The sequence below is a fragment of the Phoenix dactylifera genome, unplaced genomic scaffold (assembly GCF_009389715.1).
Source record: "Phoenix dactylifera cultivar Barhee BC4 unplaced genomic scaffold, palm_55x_up_171113_PBpolish2nd_filt_p 001261F, whole genome shotgun sequence".
Taxonomy (NCBI): Eukaryota; Viridiplantae; Streptophyta; class Magnoliopsida; order Arecales; family Arecaceae; genus Phoenix; species Phoenix dactylifera.
Genome location: NW_024068595.1, coordinates 88,841 through 108,582, shown reverse-complemented (window position 1 = coordinate 108,582; position 19,742 = coordinate 88,841). Strand labels below are relative to the sequence as shown.

Genomic DNA, 19,742 nt, shown 5'->3' with positions numbered 1-19,742 from the left:
TTTCTTTCCAACTTTGATATCCATATAGTTGTTTGTTGGGATTGCCATGTATTGCTTTGTCCATTTGCTAGTGCATTACGATCTGCTAAAACATAAGTACTTTTTAAGTCATGGGAAAATAATTTTAGTAGTCTCTACCAGATAATTTATATAATGCAGCACATATAAGTAGTTATTACATTCAATTAAGTCTTTGTTTTGTGCTCATTTAATGTAAAAGATGAAGTCAAGCATAGACTCATATTTTGGCATTGCTTATGCTTTTCAAATTACAATCCAGGCATGATTGGGACATGCTGAAAAGCTTGCTATCATTTCAGCTAAAGCAGGTATGGGGAGGTATGCTTAGATGTTTCACTTCTGTTGATACGATATGCTAAGATAATTTTAGATTTTAATTTGCTACTTAGTTATTCCTTCTAAATAGAGGATCTATATCCATTTAGATGTTTCTAATCCTTGCCTTAAAATAAATTGTATGAAGGTTTTGGCAGAATACCCTGAAGCCCAAATGGTCAGTGGTGTTGAGTCACAACAGAGTTCTTTATCAGGCGAAACATATCCAGAGTTAGTAAAATGGCTGGATGAAGGTAATTTGGAGAAAATGCATCCTTAATCCATTGATCTGTCAAGTATGACTTTTTTTTTTGGTTTCTAAATGGGTAAAACAGTTGCTAGTGGAAGGAATAAGCAACAGATGACATATTGAGTCTTCTGTATCATTGCAGTGTGAGAAAATTGGACTGCCATTCTTGTCATTCTGTTCTTTAAGTCCATTGGGCATAGCGGTTGGGCATTCTACTAAGCAAGCACCTTGCAATGTTAGACATTTTGTAATATCTGCATATATCAAATGATTATTTGATGTTAGTTTCTACGGTTGAGTTTTTGCATGTTTGTTTTTTTAGCTATATTTTCAATATTTCAAGCTTTGATCAAATGTTCATATAAAATTGAAGGCTAGAAGCTTTCCAACTTTTTTACTTGTTAAGATAAGCTTTTGAACTTTAAATTTATCCAGTATATCAATCAACCAGCTCATTAGTCATCCTTTTTTGGTCTTCTATATTGACTGGTCAGGCCTGGATACTAGTGTTTATAAATAAAAGCAAACTACAAACATTTCGTTCAATTATTTAGCTTAGTTATAGATGAGTTATATAACCACACTCCTATTCAAACTTGGCCTTATAGAGCCTGGTTAGAATCAATATTCGTCGTCTCGGTATCGGACCCCGTACCGATGTCATACTAGCACAGTATTGGTATGGTAGGGTATGGAATTTTTTTTGCGTATCGAGTACCAGTACCGAACTGGTACGATACGGTACGTTCCGTACTGTCCGGTACGGGGCCAGTATGGCGTACTATGGTTATAATTCTCATCCAAAACAAAGTGTTCCATGCAATATTCGCTCTCTCGGTACCGGATCTCATACTAGTACCATACTAGCATGATATCGGTACAGTATGGTACGAAATTTTTTTGGCGTACCGAGTGTCGGTACGCCACCGGTACCGTACTCGTAGGTATGGTACACCACGTACCATCTGGTTCAGGCCAGTACGGTGAACCATGGTTCCATGTACAATTTTTGCTCTTTCAGCTTTCCAAATCAAAACAGAATTCTGAAATGGTTACCTTCCAGATACCTGTTTTGCCTATTTGATGAGACCAATCTAGATTCTTTTGAAGCATAGGGTTCTGGGCATTCGTCTGAAGACCACAAGGTTGGCTCCAGTTTATAGTTGGTATAGATACTCTGGCTGTTGATCATACACTTTGAAGCTACTTAGTTCTGTTTTTATCTTTTCCCTTAATTCAATGAATTCTTTCATGCACTTTTAAGTATTGATATAGTTCTTCATGAAACATTTGTCTACTAATTTAGAGTAAGGTTAACAGTCATGATGTAGAAAACTTGTGCAACCATACTCAGTAGTATTGTATCTTTCATTAAAATAGTTATAATGCATACGCATCTCAGTGTGCTAGACAAAAACTATTGGAAATGTTATGTAAAAAATTCATAGATAAAGCAATATAAAAGTTACTCAATTATAACTACAAACATAATATATTGGAGATCACATGATTGATAATAGTCCAAGAAATTATTAGTTAACTCCAAGTTGCTAAAGCTACTTTTGTTCCTTAGCCTTTTGTATAGAAACTCTTTCCTTTTGTTTTTCTTTGGACTTTCGATATACTTACGGTTACAACAACTTATGTTCATAATTGAAAAAGCATCTTTTAGGTATATACCAAATAATTTCTTTTATTAACTTGACAAAAGAAAGATTGAATTGATAAAGGGAGGAAAATATGCTCTTTGCTAGTTTTTCTCGTCTTTCTCTTGTAAGCCTCAATCAGGCTATGTACTGACCAAGACAAGCATGACCCAAATTCGACATGGTTTTCTTTTAGGCTATAATTTTTATGCATACATAATTCATAGGCTAGTGGCTAGCATGGCTAGATTGAGTTCGTTTGATGAAAAACATTTTAGATCCATTTGGGAATGGTCATATCAAGGATTATCTGGATCCATCCCAATGTATTGAACTCTTGGTTGAGAAGCCTAAGTTGCAGTTAAATATGTATGGAGAGTACTAAAAGGTGTTGGCACATACTTCTACCACCTATGTTATCAAGAAAATATTGTTCAATCTAAGTTGAACTTCAAGTTACAAATCATATTGTGCTACCTAACCTACAAAGCCAAGGTCTGTCGTATCGTATTTTATCAGCTGTACCATATCATACCAGTAAGGTACCAATATTGTTACTAGGTTTTGGTTTGGTATATGAGCTGAACCACTCCTTTCCAGTCCAATCCAAATGAAACCATCCAGTATTGCCTAGTTTCTAGCGGTACTGTGATTAGGAGTGAGAAAAATGCGTTGAGAGCCTGCCTTGGTACGGGATGCTATGACCTATCGTACCATGCCAAACCTGTAGCATGCCAGTATGGTTCCTGATACTAGTTTTGCAGACCTTATACAAATCTAAATTATGGCTGTTATACCTAACCTAGAGATCTAAACTTGTATAATGCCAAATGTTAAGTCTTAAACAAAAGATAAGATGGAAGTTCTATGTATATCAAGTTACTTTATCATCCTATATAGCATTGATTGCATTCATGCATTGCAAATCAGTACATTTGATCAATGCTAATCAAATAGTTCAAAATAATATATGACAAAAATTCATGTGGAATTTCATCATGCAATAAGTACAGGTCAGTTGACTTCCACGCAAAATAGAAATAGAAGCATTTGATCAACCAATAAGTAAGCATCAAGGAATATAGAAGCCATGTAAACATGCATTTTCCTGATAATTTTCTCAAACACTAGCAAACAGCCATACTACCCAATCTATATTCATATCCCAACACATCTAAGATGATTATTATCCATGTTAATTCATCAGCCCATCAATACTTGTGGCTCTAATGTGTAATGAAGAGTAAGTGTTGCTATCATGAGGGGAAGAAAGAGAAATGGTTGAAGGGGCATAGGTGGCTTGAAAAACGTGAGTGGTTTCATCATATACAGCCATGCTCTCCTTCCATTTTGTATAGTGGTTTGGTCTTGAAATGCGATACGATCACTTTGGAAGAAGCTTTACTGCTTACTCCCCTCTACCATGCCTAATTCAGTGTGCAACACCTGACTAAGAAATACTATGGATAATAAACAGTTTTAAGGTGAGTGCCTTTTAGAAGGGAAGAAGACCATAGAAAAGTGGTGAGGGAGGAAAAGAGGGGAAAAGGGGATGAAAGATGGGGGAGCTTGCAACCACAGCAAGTTCATCAATGTACTTGTCTTTGAATTTCTTTTGAGGAACATTCAATTTGACAAGTATGCTTGAATAAGGCATATCAAAATCGTTTGCTGGAAAATTTAAATGTCTTACTCTTTTAGATTCATGATAGTAGTCTAAATTGCAAGGATGTAGTTTCTTGTTTGTTTGATGTTTGCCTACCTTCTAAAGTTTTGTTTTTTATATGCATGGATTTGCTTAATAATTTGGAATGATTAAAAGACCCACTTTAACATGATATCAACCCTCCAAATAATATCTTGAAAATATGATCATCCTTGTGGATCTGTGTGTCTGATTTACTATGATTATACTGTTTTTGGTTTTTTTTGTTTCTTTAACTTTAATTTGCCATTATTCTTCATTCATAAGCTTTTTCTTTAATAGTCGTGCTTAATGAATTGCCTACTAAATGGAACCATGCAACTTTTGATGATTGTTTATTATTGTTGTCTTAAATCTGTTATTATTCCTCATGATTAAGTTCTTCGCTCCTTCTTGTAGTCATTTGGCATATGAAGCTATGCATTTTGAGTCCTTTTCATCTTCTTCTTGCAATTGTGAGATTTCTGAATTCAAAATCAGTTGGTGAAATTACCAGCGAGGAAACTTGCTTAGCAAGTTGTACAAAGGCAATAAAAGTACTGGAACCTTGAAGGGAAAGATAAAAAAAACTACAGGAAAAGTTTTGCTCAAAACAGACAGGATAACAAGTGAAATGAAATGTAGGTCAAACAGCACTAAAACCTAATAAAGTTAGAATCAGCACATTGAGCCCTGTGATTCACTCATGGCACCAATTCTTATCAGTCTCCAATCTGGAACTATATATGTACAATAGAATTTTGGCATGGGCCGACTTGTGAGGAGTGAGGATTGTTGTGATCAATTATCTTTATTTTGTTTATGAATAGAGTTTTTCTAGTTTTAATATAACTTGATAAGTATACTCCTAATATTGAAGTTGTGCATTCTCTTGTTTCTCTTCCCTAAAAGAATAAATATTTTGCCAGTACAGTGTCTTTCTATTTAAAGATGGCAATTATCTAAACCCATGGGAAGACTGGATCATTTTCTACTCTCTCCCTTTTGTTAATTTGGGCTTCAATAGAATGTGGAAAAGTGAAAAACAAGGGAGAGCATACTTGTTTTCTTCTTTCCTTTTCTGATCTGGAAAGCAAGGATGAAGGATACCATTCACTTGGTGTTTGAAAATGTGGCTGGTATGCAAATGGTCAAGGGACCACAAAGAACGTATGGGGTATGCTGCTGCATATGTGGCTGCACATATGTTTCAGACTTTCAGTAATAATAATGATAGTAATCTTTTGTAGCAAAATTTGCAATAATAAGAACTAACAAGTAGTGCTTCCTAGTGAATACATAATAGTGATATTTATGACAAAATTAAATATTAGCTTTTCAGTATCCACATCCAGCCTGCCCAAAACCCACATTCCACTCACCCATTAGCTTAAATCTTCATATACACGGACCCATATGAGAGTGGGCGACAATTGGCCCCACAAGGCTAAGCCTAAGCTGGTTGCTTATATGTCCTCATGATGCTGAATAGGCTGCCTTTTCAATCCATATGTGGTATGACTGCATATAGTAACGGCACAGGCAACATGATTGAACCTGCATATGTAATCGCATTTTAAAACACCGATATACCTTCTCTTGCAAGTATTAAGTGGGATTCTCATAAGATAAATATGAGATGGAGATGCTTGCACAACTCAGAGTTTATATTGGAATGTTGGATGCTGCCTACTGCTATCCGTGGCTAGACTCAGAACCCTTTGTGGGTTATATTCTCCTTCTAAATTTACAATCAGTTTGTTGAAAATTTCTAGGCTCCCAGTCAAATTACATCTGGATAATTCCTTAATGATTTTGATTCTCTTATTTGATGGAGATCTAAAAATTAGTTAATCATATATTTATTGTATTTCTGAAACTTTTTTTAGGTAATTTTTGAAGTATGTTTTAGAGTCCTGTTTGAACTAGAATTGATGTGAAGGTTTCCTACTTTTTGGTATAGGTTGAGATGGATAAGTCATAATGTTGTTGAATTTGAGTTTTGGCCATTTTATTTTCCATTCTTATGAAAGATGTTGGGCATCCATATAGAGATTGATTACTGGTTTTTCAAGAGTCATTGCATGCTTGTGGACGAAGTCATGAAGAGTTTATAGAAGGCCTATTTTGGCTAGATCAAAATTCTCTATAAGCAATTTGTTTCAAAGAAAAATGAATATTTTTTAAGCCAGGTTTGGTCCTTATTATCTCTCTGTCCCCCCGCCCTCTCTTCTTGATTTTTGTTCTATTACTTCGATCTCTACTAATATTTTTCATGTTTTGCTCTTATAAACCTTACTTGACTCTTGTTTCCTATATAAATATCAAATCTGTTATCCAAATTTCTGTTATAGGACTACTAGGGATCACCACCAATGGACAAATTTTTTCAGAAACTTGTTTTTCAGACTAGTACCTTATGTTTTGCATGATTGAATTTTATAATCACCACAAAGCACCTTTTTTGCCTTGTTTTATGTAAGAGGACTGCACGGTGATTTCTTGACCTAAATCCTTGTCTAATCCTTTTCATGGCCACTTATGCCTTTGTAGGCCATCCTAATTGGTACTACATCAATTTGGTATCAGATCTAGGTTCTTGCTTTGTTATTCTTTCTTTTTTTCCTTGATCTGATTTATATTCCGTTTGGTTTCAAGATAGGTGCTTTTCATCATGTTAAATATGAGAAGATATGGCAGTACAAAAACTGTTAAGTGCATATAGAACAAACTACCTAGTGTATTAATGAGTTCATATAGAAAAAAACTATTAAGGGCAACTAATTGCAAACAAATGATTGAAAGGTGCATAGGAAACATTTACGTATGAAATCAAAAGAAAGAGTGAGCCTGTTGTTCACGGATCAATGCATCAACCAACAAACTTTCCAGAAGAACAATTGTATTTTAGTGGGTTCATCCCTTTTCTTAACGCTTGCCCATTGTAAAATGAAACTTTTTAGAAGAACCACTACATTGAATCGAAAGAAAAAGTGAACTTCTTTCTTACATGAATGTGAAAGGAGGCGATCAAACTTCTAACGATGAGGATGCATTTTTCTCCTGAACTCTTCTCCATAAGCCTTTGAGTTTCATTTTACCATGCACAGGAAATGTGAATGAGGTCTCTTAGTTTTTCCCTTAGCTAAACAATTATATGCTCTTGCTTTTGGCACTCATAGTTGTTGTACCACCTAAAGACATGCTTCCTGCAATTTATAGGACCCAAAGGATTCATAGTCGGGAACTTCAACAACTCAATATTCCTTTGATTTCCATTATAATCAGCATTAGGTTTTGCATCATTTCCATATTTCAATTTTTGAATAATTTTAGCATGTTTTCTTTTATTTTTAAGTTGGATAGTTTATTTCTAGTATGATTATGCTGGGTTTAATGCCCAAATAGGGTTTTATCCTTTGTATGCTTCTTATGCATTGTATGGAGGTTTTGGTTGAATTTGCATATTAATAAAATTTATTAAAAAACTTCTTGTAGTGTGAGAATCTTCAACCTATTTGCTTCTTCAATTTGTATATTTAACCTTGAAGTCTAGGTTCAACGATTGATTTGTCTTGCATGCTTCATGTTGCACCAAAAAGCCGCCCCAAGTGGCTTATGGGACATAAAGAGGCAAACCAGCATGTTTACCACTTTTTCTTAAAAATAAATTTCTCGATCGGAACAAGCTTGTTACAGGTTGAACTAGCCTTGGTACTTGCCTGTACTAGCCACGACAGCTAGTTTGTCCCACTCCATATGCTTATGGTGTCTCAATACTCGTACCTTTCTCGGTTGTGTATTAGATTGATTTCATGTCAGAATGGTACCATACCGACCGTACCGTACCTACCCACTTTTTTTAAATCCTTGGTGAAGACTCATTTTCTCATGAAAAATGTTGGAACTAAAGATTTATTCATGAAAAATCATATGAAGTGACAATCACTAACATCAAGGGATTACAATTGAAGATGCACCGTGTACTTATAGAATTCGGAGAAGATTGAAAGCCATGAACATGTAGTTTTTGAGTAGTTTCTATTTCTTGAAGGCATGGATTACTGTCAATCAAGGGCTGTAATTGTATCAAAGCACTTTGACGTTGTGTTCCTTGTTGATTTTGTAATTTCATGAATTCATGCCGTCAATCAAGTGATCAAATGCTTCATAGTCCTAAATAAAAGGACACTAGAAAAATTAATTGATTTTGTGAGAATGAGAAGATCTGAAGTTGGTCCGTCATCAAACCTTGAAGATCCAATGGTTGGGCATGAGGATGCCATGTTATAAAGAAGATATGTGGGACAAGATCTGCATATTGGAAGTGAATAATAGCAAATAAAAAAAATAGTTTATCCACTATGTATTATATTTCGAGACATTTATTTATTTTTCTTAAAGTAGGTTTTATATTCTTGTTTTAAGTAGGATTGATATGAAAGAGTCCTACATCAGATGTTGTCGCTTTGGATGTAATAAAATTGTCACAAGTTGAACTTTAGCTGTTTTAGGTATTTTTCTACAAGATTATGTGAATTTGGAAGCGGGCAATCCTTGGCGCAATGGTAGGGTTTCTCCATTGTAATCTAGGTGTCATAGGTTTGAAACACGGAAACAACCTCTCTGCATGCGGGGGTAAGGCTGCCCCATACCTCAGAGTGGCGGGAGCCTTGTGTGCTAGGATGCCCCTTTTTTTTATTGTGTGAATTTTGAATTTCACTTTTTGAGGAGAGATCCTAGATGACTATATGGAGATTGATTACTTGTTTTCAAGATCCATGGTTATTTGTAGATGTCATGAAGAGTCTATAGGAAGCTTTGTTATAATTGGATCAAAAAATCATTTTACATTTTTTGTTTTGAAAGAAGAAAGGATTTCCTTAGGCTACGTATGACCCTTCTTCTCTCTCTCTCTTTCCCCACTCTTCTTGATCTCTCTTCGGTTATCTTCAATCTTTTGTTTTGCCCTAAAAGAAAAGAGACCCTACTTCGCTCTTGTTTTCTATATAAATATGATCCGAATTTCAGTTATACGACTACTATGGACCACCTCCAAGTACAAGTTCTCTTTAGAAAATGGTTCTTTGTTGTATCTCATCTAAAGGCCTAAACATTTTTTGTGCTTTCTTGAATCTCACAACCGCCAAAAGTCACCTTTATTGTCCTGTTTTCTGTAACAAGATGGTGATGTGATTTCTTGGCCTGAACCCTTGTCTAATCTCTTTTTTAGGTCCACCTATGCATTTGTAGGCCATCTCTAGTTGGTTCGACATCATCAGTAATTGGAAGGGAGAAGTCAAAGGGACTTCGCATTTTAAACTCTCAAAGTCATTACCGTGGAATAAGTGATGGTAAATGGTTTCATTTGCTTGATCATACATTAAGGGTATACTTTTGAAACCTATTCAACTCTATTCTTTTGAAGCTTCTTAGGTCAGACTGACTAGTGGAAGCTATTTTAGGCTTGAGATTGAATTTTAGATTTTATTAACAAGTTGTGTACTTTGTGATAGAGGTTAAAAGCTTGTATACAGTTATTGCATAGCATCTGTTCTGCTTCATCTTGTGACATGCTTTCATGCTTCTCCCATCCTCCTGGCTTACATTTCCAATTTAATGTTTTGTTATGCTTCTGAAATTTGGTATAACATTAAAAATGTGATCCACCTCTTTTTGTGCTCTACATTATATTCAGAGATGTAGAATATAATCAATGACGAGCAACTTGTAGTAAAGCCGTATTGGCTGATTAGAACAAGGGGCCCCTTTCTCTTTGTAATTCTCTTAGCCTAGGTCTTAAATGTAACCTTAGCACATCACTGCTAAATTCATTAGATCATTAGACCTAGGATCTCTCATATCGAATACTTATCCTTCTTGGAGATATAGTGTTAGGAATGGCTATCATACCCCTCGAATATATGTCCTTAGTAATATAATAAGACTTTATATCATCTAAGATATATGCTAAAACTGCAGATAACAGATTTTCTGGATACCATCAGATACTGAAGTCTACATACTTTACAATCTTCTCTTCCTCATCAAACCCCTTATTTAACTTGTGTTTGAATATTATAATGAATCACTATGTTGGCTGACTGCCAATTGTTGATATATCTTGATGCATCATAGTATTTTTTCTGATATTCCAGTCATCTACATTCACCTTGTAATATTAGCTACCTACAGGGGAGTTCACTGCTCTTAACATTTGCTTGCAGCTCTATTAAGTTTTGTGGAAGGTCCTCCGTTTACGCTGCAAAGACTCTGTGAGGTTATTTAACTTCTGACCATCATGATTCTTTCTGCTTTTCAAGAAACATTTCTTATTTTAATGCTCTTTAAGCTGATTTTAACTTTCTCCTCAATAACTCACATACCTAAGTAAGCGATCCTCCCAAAGTGCTCAGCAACAATTTTTTCAAGCATTTGTTATTTGTGGTCCTACGTAATTGAATGTTTTTTTTGGAACAGATTCTTCTGAACCCAAAAGGCACATATACAAATCTCTCGAAGCTTGCATTGGCCTTGCAAAAGGTTAGTTAGCAGAAGCTCTTTTGGCAGGTTGATACATGCACAATAGTTCTGGAAAAAGTCTTTTATTTTGTACGTTATAGACTCTACAGGTACATCTAGCTGCTTGTAATTTCTAAACATTTGTTAATTTGTATAATAACTTTGACATACATTATCCCTTCTTTGCATATCAATTTTAATTTAAATCTGAACTTTTCAGTAACTCTTCGAATTTGTGCCAGCTGAAATAGATTAAGCAGTTTAATGTTTATGGATAGTCTTCAATTGGTCAATTTCCTAGGAGTCACCACTCTGCTTTGGAGTGGTTATGAGTTTGAGTCTTGGGCGGTGCGTCCCCAGGTGTTTGACTTAGATAACTTACCTTGTGTGGGTCTTCTCTCCATTCTCTCTCTCTCTCTCTCTCTCTCTATATATATATATATATATATATATATATATATAAGTTTATTGACAATCACTTCCTTAGCACTACTAATAATGTTAAATGAGAAGATGTTTTTGCGTTTGTATTCTCTCGCAAGCATTTTAGTGAGCTACAGCTATATAAAATTATAGAATGTACTATGATTCAAATATTCTTGATGCAGAGTTCTTGTCTGGTTTCTTAAGAACACTTACTGGCTTGAAGATAAGAGTTTCTCATGTGTTCATCTTATGAAAATTTGATTGCATTTGTAATTTACTAGCACCCTAGGTATAGCAGTTACGTTCATGTCACTTGAGTTGGCATGGTGCAGGAAATGTGCTGTATTAATTGCCACTTGGAACACATGGGCTTTTATAATATTCACCTCTTTAATTCTAGGTGCTAAAGTAGTTAGAGTTTTATAGTAAATTCTATGACTCAAAGCTATAACTTCTGATCTAGGAATACAGTTATAGCCATGTGTAGCTATCTTAAGCTCTAAAGCATTTAACAGATTTTCGTCTGTGAGTGATAAACTCAAATTTGGAGAACAGTTAAAATAAACTGGTCAATGGCACAGGCTAGTTTTTACTACTGCAAATAAGTATGGTGAACCTTCTACAAATTTACTTTTCCAACCTTCTGAGTTGGATCCTGGGAGTTGCATTACTCTAGATAAGAAGGTATCCTTATACCATATAAAATGTGGTTGGGCATTTTAGATTCATAATGAAGTTAATAATCTGAATGATTCATAATTCATAGGTCAAAAATAAGTTTGACCACTTTGGGTTATCCTTCATGCGAAGGGAACAGATTAGTTTTGGAGCCAATTTGTTCCTAACTAATTCTGATAAAAAATAAAAATTATACTCAAGTAATAATTAGAATTAAACCAATTTGAATCTGATAATTGTTCAGAATTGAATGAATTATCAGGAATTAAAATAAACCAAGTTCAATATGAACCAAGATATTATTATAAAAGGCCAACACCAGCAGATCTTATTGAAGAAAATGAACCTTTTATTCAAAATTCCTATTCAAGAAGACACATCTATGAATGGAACATAGATAGGATGAGTGACAAACAAATAATAGATGTCATACACAGAATGATGATGTATGCCACTGTTTGTCATCAAACTGGTAATGCAAACCATCAAATAGCTCAGTTCATTACAACTGGATTTGCAGGACAGCTAAGAGGCTGGTGGCAAAATTATCTTACTAAGGAATAAAGAAATGAAATTTTAAATCATCAAAAAATAAAAATTGAACCAACCCAACCAGGAAGCAGTAGAGTACAGATTACTGAACAAGATGCAGTATATACGCTGTGCTTGCAATAGCACAGAATTGGTTAGGTTATGAAATATCAGTAATCGATAGAACTAAATCTTTGTTAATGAATCTAAAATGCCCAACTTTAACGCATTTTAGATGGTATAAGGATACCTTCTTATCTAGAGTAATGCAACTCCCTAGTTGGTATCAGAGCCAAGTTGGCATTGTTCAGTTCATAGCGCTGAGCCCAAGGGAAGGCTACTGGTAGTACCCTAGGCCAGTTTGTACGCAACTATACCAGTCTGGGTTCATAGGCCAAGGGATAAGCGCTGAGGTAATCCCTTGTTGAGCCAACCACACTAGTGTAGGGAACTGGGCATAGCCAGAATGGCTGGCTAATCACCTGGTAGTGCTATGCATGAAGGTATAATGTTCAGACTTTAGCCTCTTTATATTATGTTTTTTACATATGATTCATAGACTAAGAATACTACAACATGGTCTGAAAAGCATGTCTGAAGTCATTAGGAAGACTGTATGGTATACCCATCTTATGTTCATTTGAGCTGAAGTCATTGGGAAGACCGTGTTGCCTGTTTGCCCGTTGATGCCGGGATGGTGAGTAGGGTGTTAGGGTGTTTTGGTCGATTTCGAGATGGATTCATGATAAAAGCTCAATAAGAACAAGATTGAAGGAAAACTGGAAATGGTCGAATCCGAGATGGACTTGATGATTAAGTTTTAAATAGTATAAGAAATAATCAGATTGATAGGTCTAGACTGTACCCGAGATGGAAATAGTGTTCTAAGTCTTAGAATCATAAGTAAATGATCATAACATGAATGAATTAAAATCCATAACATTATAAAGTCATGCATAGATACTATCATTTAGCCGATTATGGAGAATACTTCCATAAGCCCAGGTTCCACTAATATTAAAAATTTTAATCATATTCAGAATAAGGAGGAATATTACGGAGAATTCTGAATACAGAATTCCAATTTAAAAAAAATAAAGAATTTAGAAGTTGGTACTTCAATAGTTTTAATGCAACTGAGTTAGAATATTATAAAACTCGGTATTATATGGAATTAGAAGCCAAACAGAACATAGAATACTTTGTTCCCTGGTTTATTAAATACCATAAAGAAGAACAAAAAGCAAAATTAATGCTAGAATCTTTCCCAAAGGAAGAAGAAATAGAAGTAGAAAATAATTCTATAAAGGGTTTTAAATTACAAAACTCTTACTCTGAAACTATAGAAAGTTTTGGGATTAATCCTGATAATAGATCAAGAAAAGAAGAATTAATTAAAATAATTCTGAATAATAACTTAGAATCAGAAAATCTAAGAAATATTAACTTTGATGAATATTCAAACTTCAAAGGAATCAGATCAAGAAAAACTTGAGTCTAGATTAAATTTTGAATCCTAATTAGTCAAAATGATTCAGAATTTTGGAAATAACTCAGGGAATTCCAATCAACTATCAGAAATAAACACTGACAGCATATTGGATATGAAGATAAAAGAATTAAATGTACTGACAAATAGTCAAGAAGAAAGATAGAAAGTCAGGATCAAGTTTCTCAAATAGGAGAAAAACCTGTGTCAATAAATGAATTGAAACAGGAGATAAATCAGTTAAAAATAAAAATAATTCTGTTAAAATCAGAACACAAACAGATTCATTCTAAATTGACAGAAAATTCTAAATTAGTAAAAAATAATCTACTTGGTTATATAAATATACTAAACCAAATAAGATATCAAAAATGGAATATAAGAATTAATATTGTTATAAAAGACAATTTAATTTTAGAAAACATAACTGCACTAATAGATGGTGCAGATTTAAATTGTATCCAAGAGGGAATAATCCCTACAAATTATTTTGAAAATACGGTGCAACATTAACTGCAGCCGATGGAAATAAATTAGATATCAAATATAAGATATCAGAAGCATATGTTTGCAATATGGAGGTATGCATACAGACCTCATTTATATTAGTAAAAAAATTAAATCAATCTGTTATACTAGGAACACCTTTCCTAAATAAAATTATGCCTATGATAAAAATAGATAATAATGGAATTTATTTCATAAAACAAGAAAAAGAAATAATATTTTCTTTCATAACAAAACCACAAACAAAAGTTATCATTGAAATAAGAAATATTCTTATTAAAAAGGAAAGACGATTAAATTTCCTTCAGAACGAAGTCAATATCTTTAGTATTGAAAAGAAATTACAAGATCCCTATTTAATAAAAAAATTAGGGATCTAGAAAAGTAATTCATTAAAAGATGTAATAAATTACCTAATGCATTTTGGAAAAGGAAAAAACATATTGTATCCTTGCCATATGAAGATTCCTTTAATGAAAGGAACATTCCAACAAAAGCCAGACCTACTCAAATGAATTAAGAATATCTTGATTTATGCAAAAGAAAAATAGATACACTCCTAAATAGAGGACTAATTAGAAAGTCTCAATCCTCATGGAGTTGTACTGCATTTTATGTGAATAAAAATGCAGGAAAAAAGAGTACCTAGATTAGTTATTAATTATAAATCCTTAAATAAGGTGTTAAAATATATAAGATATCCATTACCCAATAAGAAAGACTTATTGGATAGGCTGAGTCAAGCACTAATATTTTTAAAATTTGATTTAAAATTAGGATGTTGGCAGATTCAAATAGATGAATCTGACAGATATAAAATAGCTTTTATAGTATTATTTGGACATTACGAATGGAACGTAATGCCCTTTGGATTAAAAAATGCTCCATCAAAATTTCAAAGCATAATGAATGAAATATTCAATCCATTTTTTTAATTTATTATTACATACATTGATGATGTATTAGTGTTCTCTGCATCCATAGAACAACATATCAAACATTTGAAAACTTTCAAAATGATAACCATAAAAAATGGTTTAGCAATATTTGCTAAGAAAATAAAGTTATTTCAGGCCAAAATAAAATTTTTAGGTCATTATATAAATTCCATAGAAAGAAGCATTGAATTTGCATCTGAGTTTTCAGATGAGATCTTAGACAAAGCAGCTTCAGAGATTTTTAGGAAGTCTTAATTATGTGTCTGATTATTATAAAGATTTAGCCAAGGATACTGCAATCTTGTATAAAAGGTTAAATAAAGAATCTGCACTTTGGAGTCAGCAGCATACTGACAAGATAAGGCAAATTAAGTCAAAGGTAAAAAATTTACCTTATTTATCTTTACCAAATTCTAATTGGTTTAAGATTATAGAAACTGATGTATCAGACATTGGTTTTGGAGGAATCTTAAGGCAATTAGACCCAAATCTCAATAAAGAGATATTGGTAAGATTTGTTTTTGATAAATGGAATCCTACCTAAAAAAATATTCAACAATAAAAAGGGAAATGTCTTCAATTGTTAAATGCATTTTTTAATTTCAAAGTGATCTATTAAATCAACAATTTTTGTTGAGGATAGATTGCAGTGGAGTTAAACAGATCATACAAAAGGATGTTAAGAATTTAGTATCTAAGCAAATATTTGTTAGATGGCAGGCACAATTATCTGTTTTTGATTTTGGAATACAATATATCAAGTCTGAAGAAAATTTTCTTTTTGATTTTATAACCAGAGAATTTTTGCAAGGATGATTCCTCTACGAGAAAGTTATAATAATTGAGGCAGAAATTCTGCTCGATATGGCAAGGGATGCAGTGCCTATGCACTTCCCATAAGTTCAGAAAATATTCTATCTCATTTGAGCAAGGGACGCATTGCCAATGCACTTTCCATTAGAATTCCATAAATGGTGGATTTTGGCATCCTATCTCAAAAGGGATCAGAAGAAGGATGACCAATCACAGCAAATTGATGTTGTCGCAAGGAATTGCTTTGCAGCCAATTTCATTGTCCAGCCCTACGATTAAGTACTACAGAAAAATCTTCTGGACAGTACTTATTTGGAGAAGAAATTCGAACAGATAAGTATGTACCTAAATTATAATGATGACTTGAATGATCCATGGTTCATATGTCAAAAATATTTTGGCGATAAGGGTTATATCCTTCATGTGAAGGAAAAAACAGAATAGTAATGGAGACAATCTTACTCCATACTAATTCTGTTGCAATCAATCATAATTTTCATAATAATTCAATGAGAAGTGGCATCATCAATTTCAGCAGATGCACTATTCCTAGGGTAATCAGACCCAATGAATGGGGACTTGACCCAAATTTAGAGAAAGCCATTTCATGTAAATGGGCAGATAGTCCTAGTGAGGATGATAGTGGTATTTTGATGATTAATACAATAATCAAGAGTATGTAACAAATTAATTCGATACATCATTTATAAGTCTGTCACTCTCAATACATTAGTATAATAAGATAAAGATGCATTTCATTGTTTATATGGATGAATCTAACCTTAAGTTGCAGCAAAGTGTGGATTGAGTCGACCCCAAGGTTGATTGAGTCGACCCCGGCACATCAAGAAACCATCTGGCACACTTCTGCAAAAATGGCACGGATGAACAGTAGTTGGGTCGACCCAAGTAAAGGATGAGTCGACCCAATCCTCAAGCCTCAAGAAAACAGTTCTCTGGAAACCCTGAGAGGGTCGACCCAAATGAAACTTGAGTCGACCCCAAGTTAACATGAGTCGACCCAAAGGCAATGACATTCAAAAATAGGTTCTCTGGAAACCCTGAGAGGGTCGACCCAAGTGGAAGTTGAGTCGACCCAACTGAACCTTGAGTCGACCCAAAAAGATGTTGAGTCGACCCAAGTGAAGGAAGGCTGAAATGCAAGGTTCTGTGGTTCTGAGAGGGTCGACCCTAGTAAATGTTGAGTCGACCCAAGTGAAAGTTGGGTCGACCCCAGTAAAAGTTGAGTCGACCCAAGCACGGGCAGAAGCATAACGACTAGTTCTGCAGAAGTACTTTTTGACCTTCCAACAGTGAGTAACGGCTAGTTTTTGAATTCTAACCATTGGGGCTTGTCCAATGGATGAAGAAAACTATTTAAAGTGATACTATTCATCAGAGGAAACATCCTTTTGCAAAATATCAAAGCTTACACAAGAAAGACAAGTGCCCTAATCTTCTTCATCCAAGTGCTTCATTCAAGAGTCAAAAGAAAGTGGTTGAGCAGATTCCAAGAGATATTAAGAGCTCCATCCACCCTTGAAGAGTGAAGCATTCTTGACAAAGAAGAGAGAAGTCTCATCAAGCGATAACTATTCTCTAAACTCTTCTTTGTAGATTATAAATGTTATATTTGCTCATCTAGGAGCTTCAACTTTCTTCTTTCTTTTATTAATCACCTTGTAAAGGTTTGTTGGTGAGCCCGCAAAACCAACGGTGTAGGTTTATTGGTGAACCCGTAAAACCAATTGTGAAGGTTCGTTGGTGAGCCCGTAAAACCAACATAGGTTCGTTGGTGAGCCCGTAAAACCAACATAGGTTTTTGGTGAGCCCGGAAAACCAAAGTGTAAAGGTTTTTGGATTGTGAGCCCGGAAAACAATCCAACTGTAATCCGCGGGATTATAGTGAATTCCCAAGGGGTCGCTTGGGGAGTGGACGTAGGTGCTTAGGAGAGCACCGAACCACTATACTTCTTGTGTGTTTGTATTGTGCATTGTTCTATTTCACTAACTCATCAATTGACATAAGTAAGATAGTAAAAATTAAGAGAAACCAATTCACCCCCCCTCTTGGCTTGTCACCTTGGGCAACAAGTGGTATCAGAGCAAGGTGCTCCTATAGTATTTGTTGATCTCACAATCAAGAGTCAAAGATCATGACAACCCAAGTGGGATGTTCTATGAGTGAGGGGCAATCCACAAATAGACCTCCTCTATTTAATGGCACAAATTACACATACTGGAAAGCTAGGATGAGGATATTCATTCAAGCTCTAGACTATGAATTATGGTATATTATAACTAGAGGACCTCACACACCCACAATTAGTATAGAGGGCACTATCATACCCAAACCAGAAATGGATTGGAATGAAAGTGATAGAAGACTAGTACAACTAAATGCTAAAGCGATTAATGTACTTTACTGTTCACTAGATGTAAGTGAATTCAATAGAATATCTACATGCATCTCTGCAAAAGAAATTTGGGATAAACTTGAGGTCACACATGAAGGAACTAATCAAGTTAAGGAGTCAAAAATAAACATATTAGTACATAAGTATGAATTGTTTAAAATGGAATCCACTGAGTCCATAACTGAAATGTTTACTCGTTTCACTGAAATCATAAATGGGCTAAAGAGTTTAGGAAAGTCTTATACTAACTCTGAATTGGTGCGAAAAATTCTCAGGTCTCTACCAAGAGTTTGGAAGGCCAAGGTAACAGCAATTCAGGAAGCAAAGGATCTCAATACACTGCAATTGGAGGAACTTCTAGGATCACTCATGACCCATGAGTTGACCATGAGGCAAAATTCAGAAGATGAGGTCAAGAGAAGAAAGACCATTGCCTTAAAGTCTACCACTCCAAAACAAGAAACTGAATCGGAAGAATCTGATGATGATGATGAATTTGATGAAGAAGGAATGGCTATGCTTGGAAGAAAATTCAGAAAATTTATGAGAGGTAAGAAGAGATTTCATAAAAAGAAACCCTTCTTCAAAGGTAGCTCAAGCAAAGAAAAGGGTAAGGACAAAGAAAAGGAAAAGGAAACACCAATTTGTTATGAGTGTAACAAGCCCGGGCATTATAAGATAGATTGCCCGGAATTAAAGTGGATGGCAAGAAAACTTAAGAAGAAGAACTTCATGGCTGAATGGAGTGAAAGTGAGGAGTCAAGTTCGGAAGAGGAAGATCATCAAGAGATGGCCCAAATATGCCATATGGCCAATGACGATGAGGTAGATTCTGAACTTGAATGTGATTTTACTGTTGATGAATTACATGATGCATTTTTAGAACTCATGGAAGAACACAAAAAACTCATCAATAAAAATAAAGTTCTAAAAGAAGAAAATCAATCTCTTATCAAAGATAAGCTGAAACTATCTCATAACTATGAAACATTAAGTAGGAGACTCACAAATGAAACCAAGAATCTAATTGCTGAAAATGTCAAGTTAAAAGAAGATGCTGAAAAATATAAATCCTTAGTAGACAAGTTTACACTTAGCTCAACCAAATTAAATATGATTCTTGATAGTCAAAAAGCTGTATATAATAAAGCTGGATTAGGATATAAAACAAATAGAAAACAAAAATACTTAAAGAACATATTTGTAAAAGCTAAAAATGAAAATATTACTTGTCATTGTTGCAATAAATTAGGACATAAAGCATATGAACGTAACTATAGAAAGTCTAGCTACAACAAATTGAGTAATAATTATAAGCTTAAATCCAAGAAAGTTTGGGTTCCAAAAGGAACATCAAGTACTAACCCTAAAGGACCCAACATAGTTTGGGTACCTAAAGCTCATTCTTGATCTTGATTGCAGGGGTGTCTTGCAGCTAATAAGGTGGATAAACGATGGTATCTAGATAGCGGCTGTTCAAGACACATGACCGGTGACGTAGACCA

At 34.4% G+C, this 19,742-nt stretch overlaps 1 protein-coding gene across 3 annotated transcripts in view; it reads left to right on the top strand.

Moving 5' to 3' along the window:
* The window catches only part of LOC120103924 (serine/threonine-protein phosphatase 4 regulatory subunit 2-like), a 64,309-nt gene that overhangs the window by 13,373 nt on the left and 31,194 nt on the right, over positions 1-19,742 (top strand). For 2 of the 3 annotated variants that reach the window (XR_005509705.1, XM_039121881.1), the window contains exons 3-6: positions 281-329; positions 485-590; positions 10,144-10,196; positions 10,397-10,459. Coding sequence is in view for 2 of the 3 variants with exons in the window: in XM_039121881.1 (XP_038977809.1) it covers positions 281-329; positions 485-590; positions 10,144-10,196; positions 10,397-10,459 (271 nt within the window). In the remaining variant the exon portion in view is untranslated. Of the gene's footprint in view, positions 1-280; positions 340-484; positions 591-10,143; positions 10,197-10,396; positions 10,460-19,742 lie in introns of all 3 variants that reach the window. The other variant, XM_039121882.1, reaches the window with a different exon arrangement.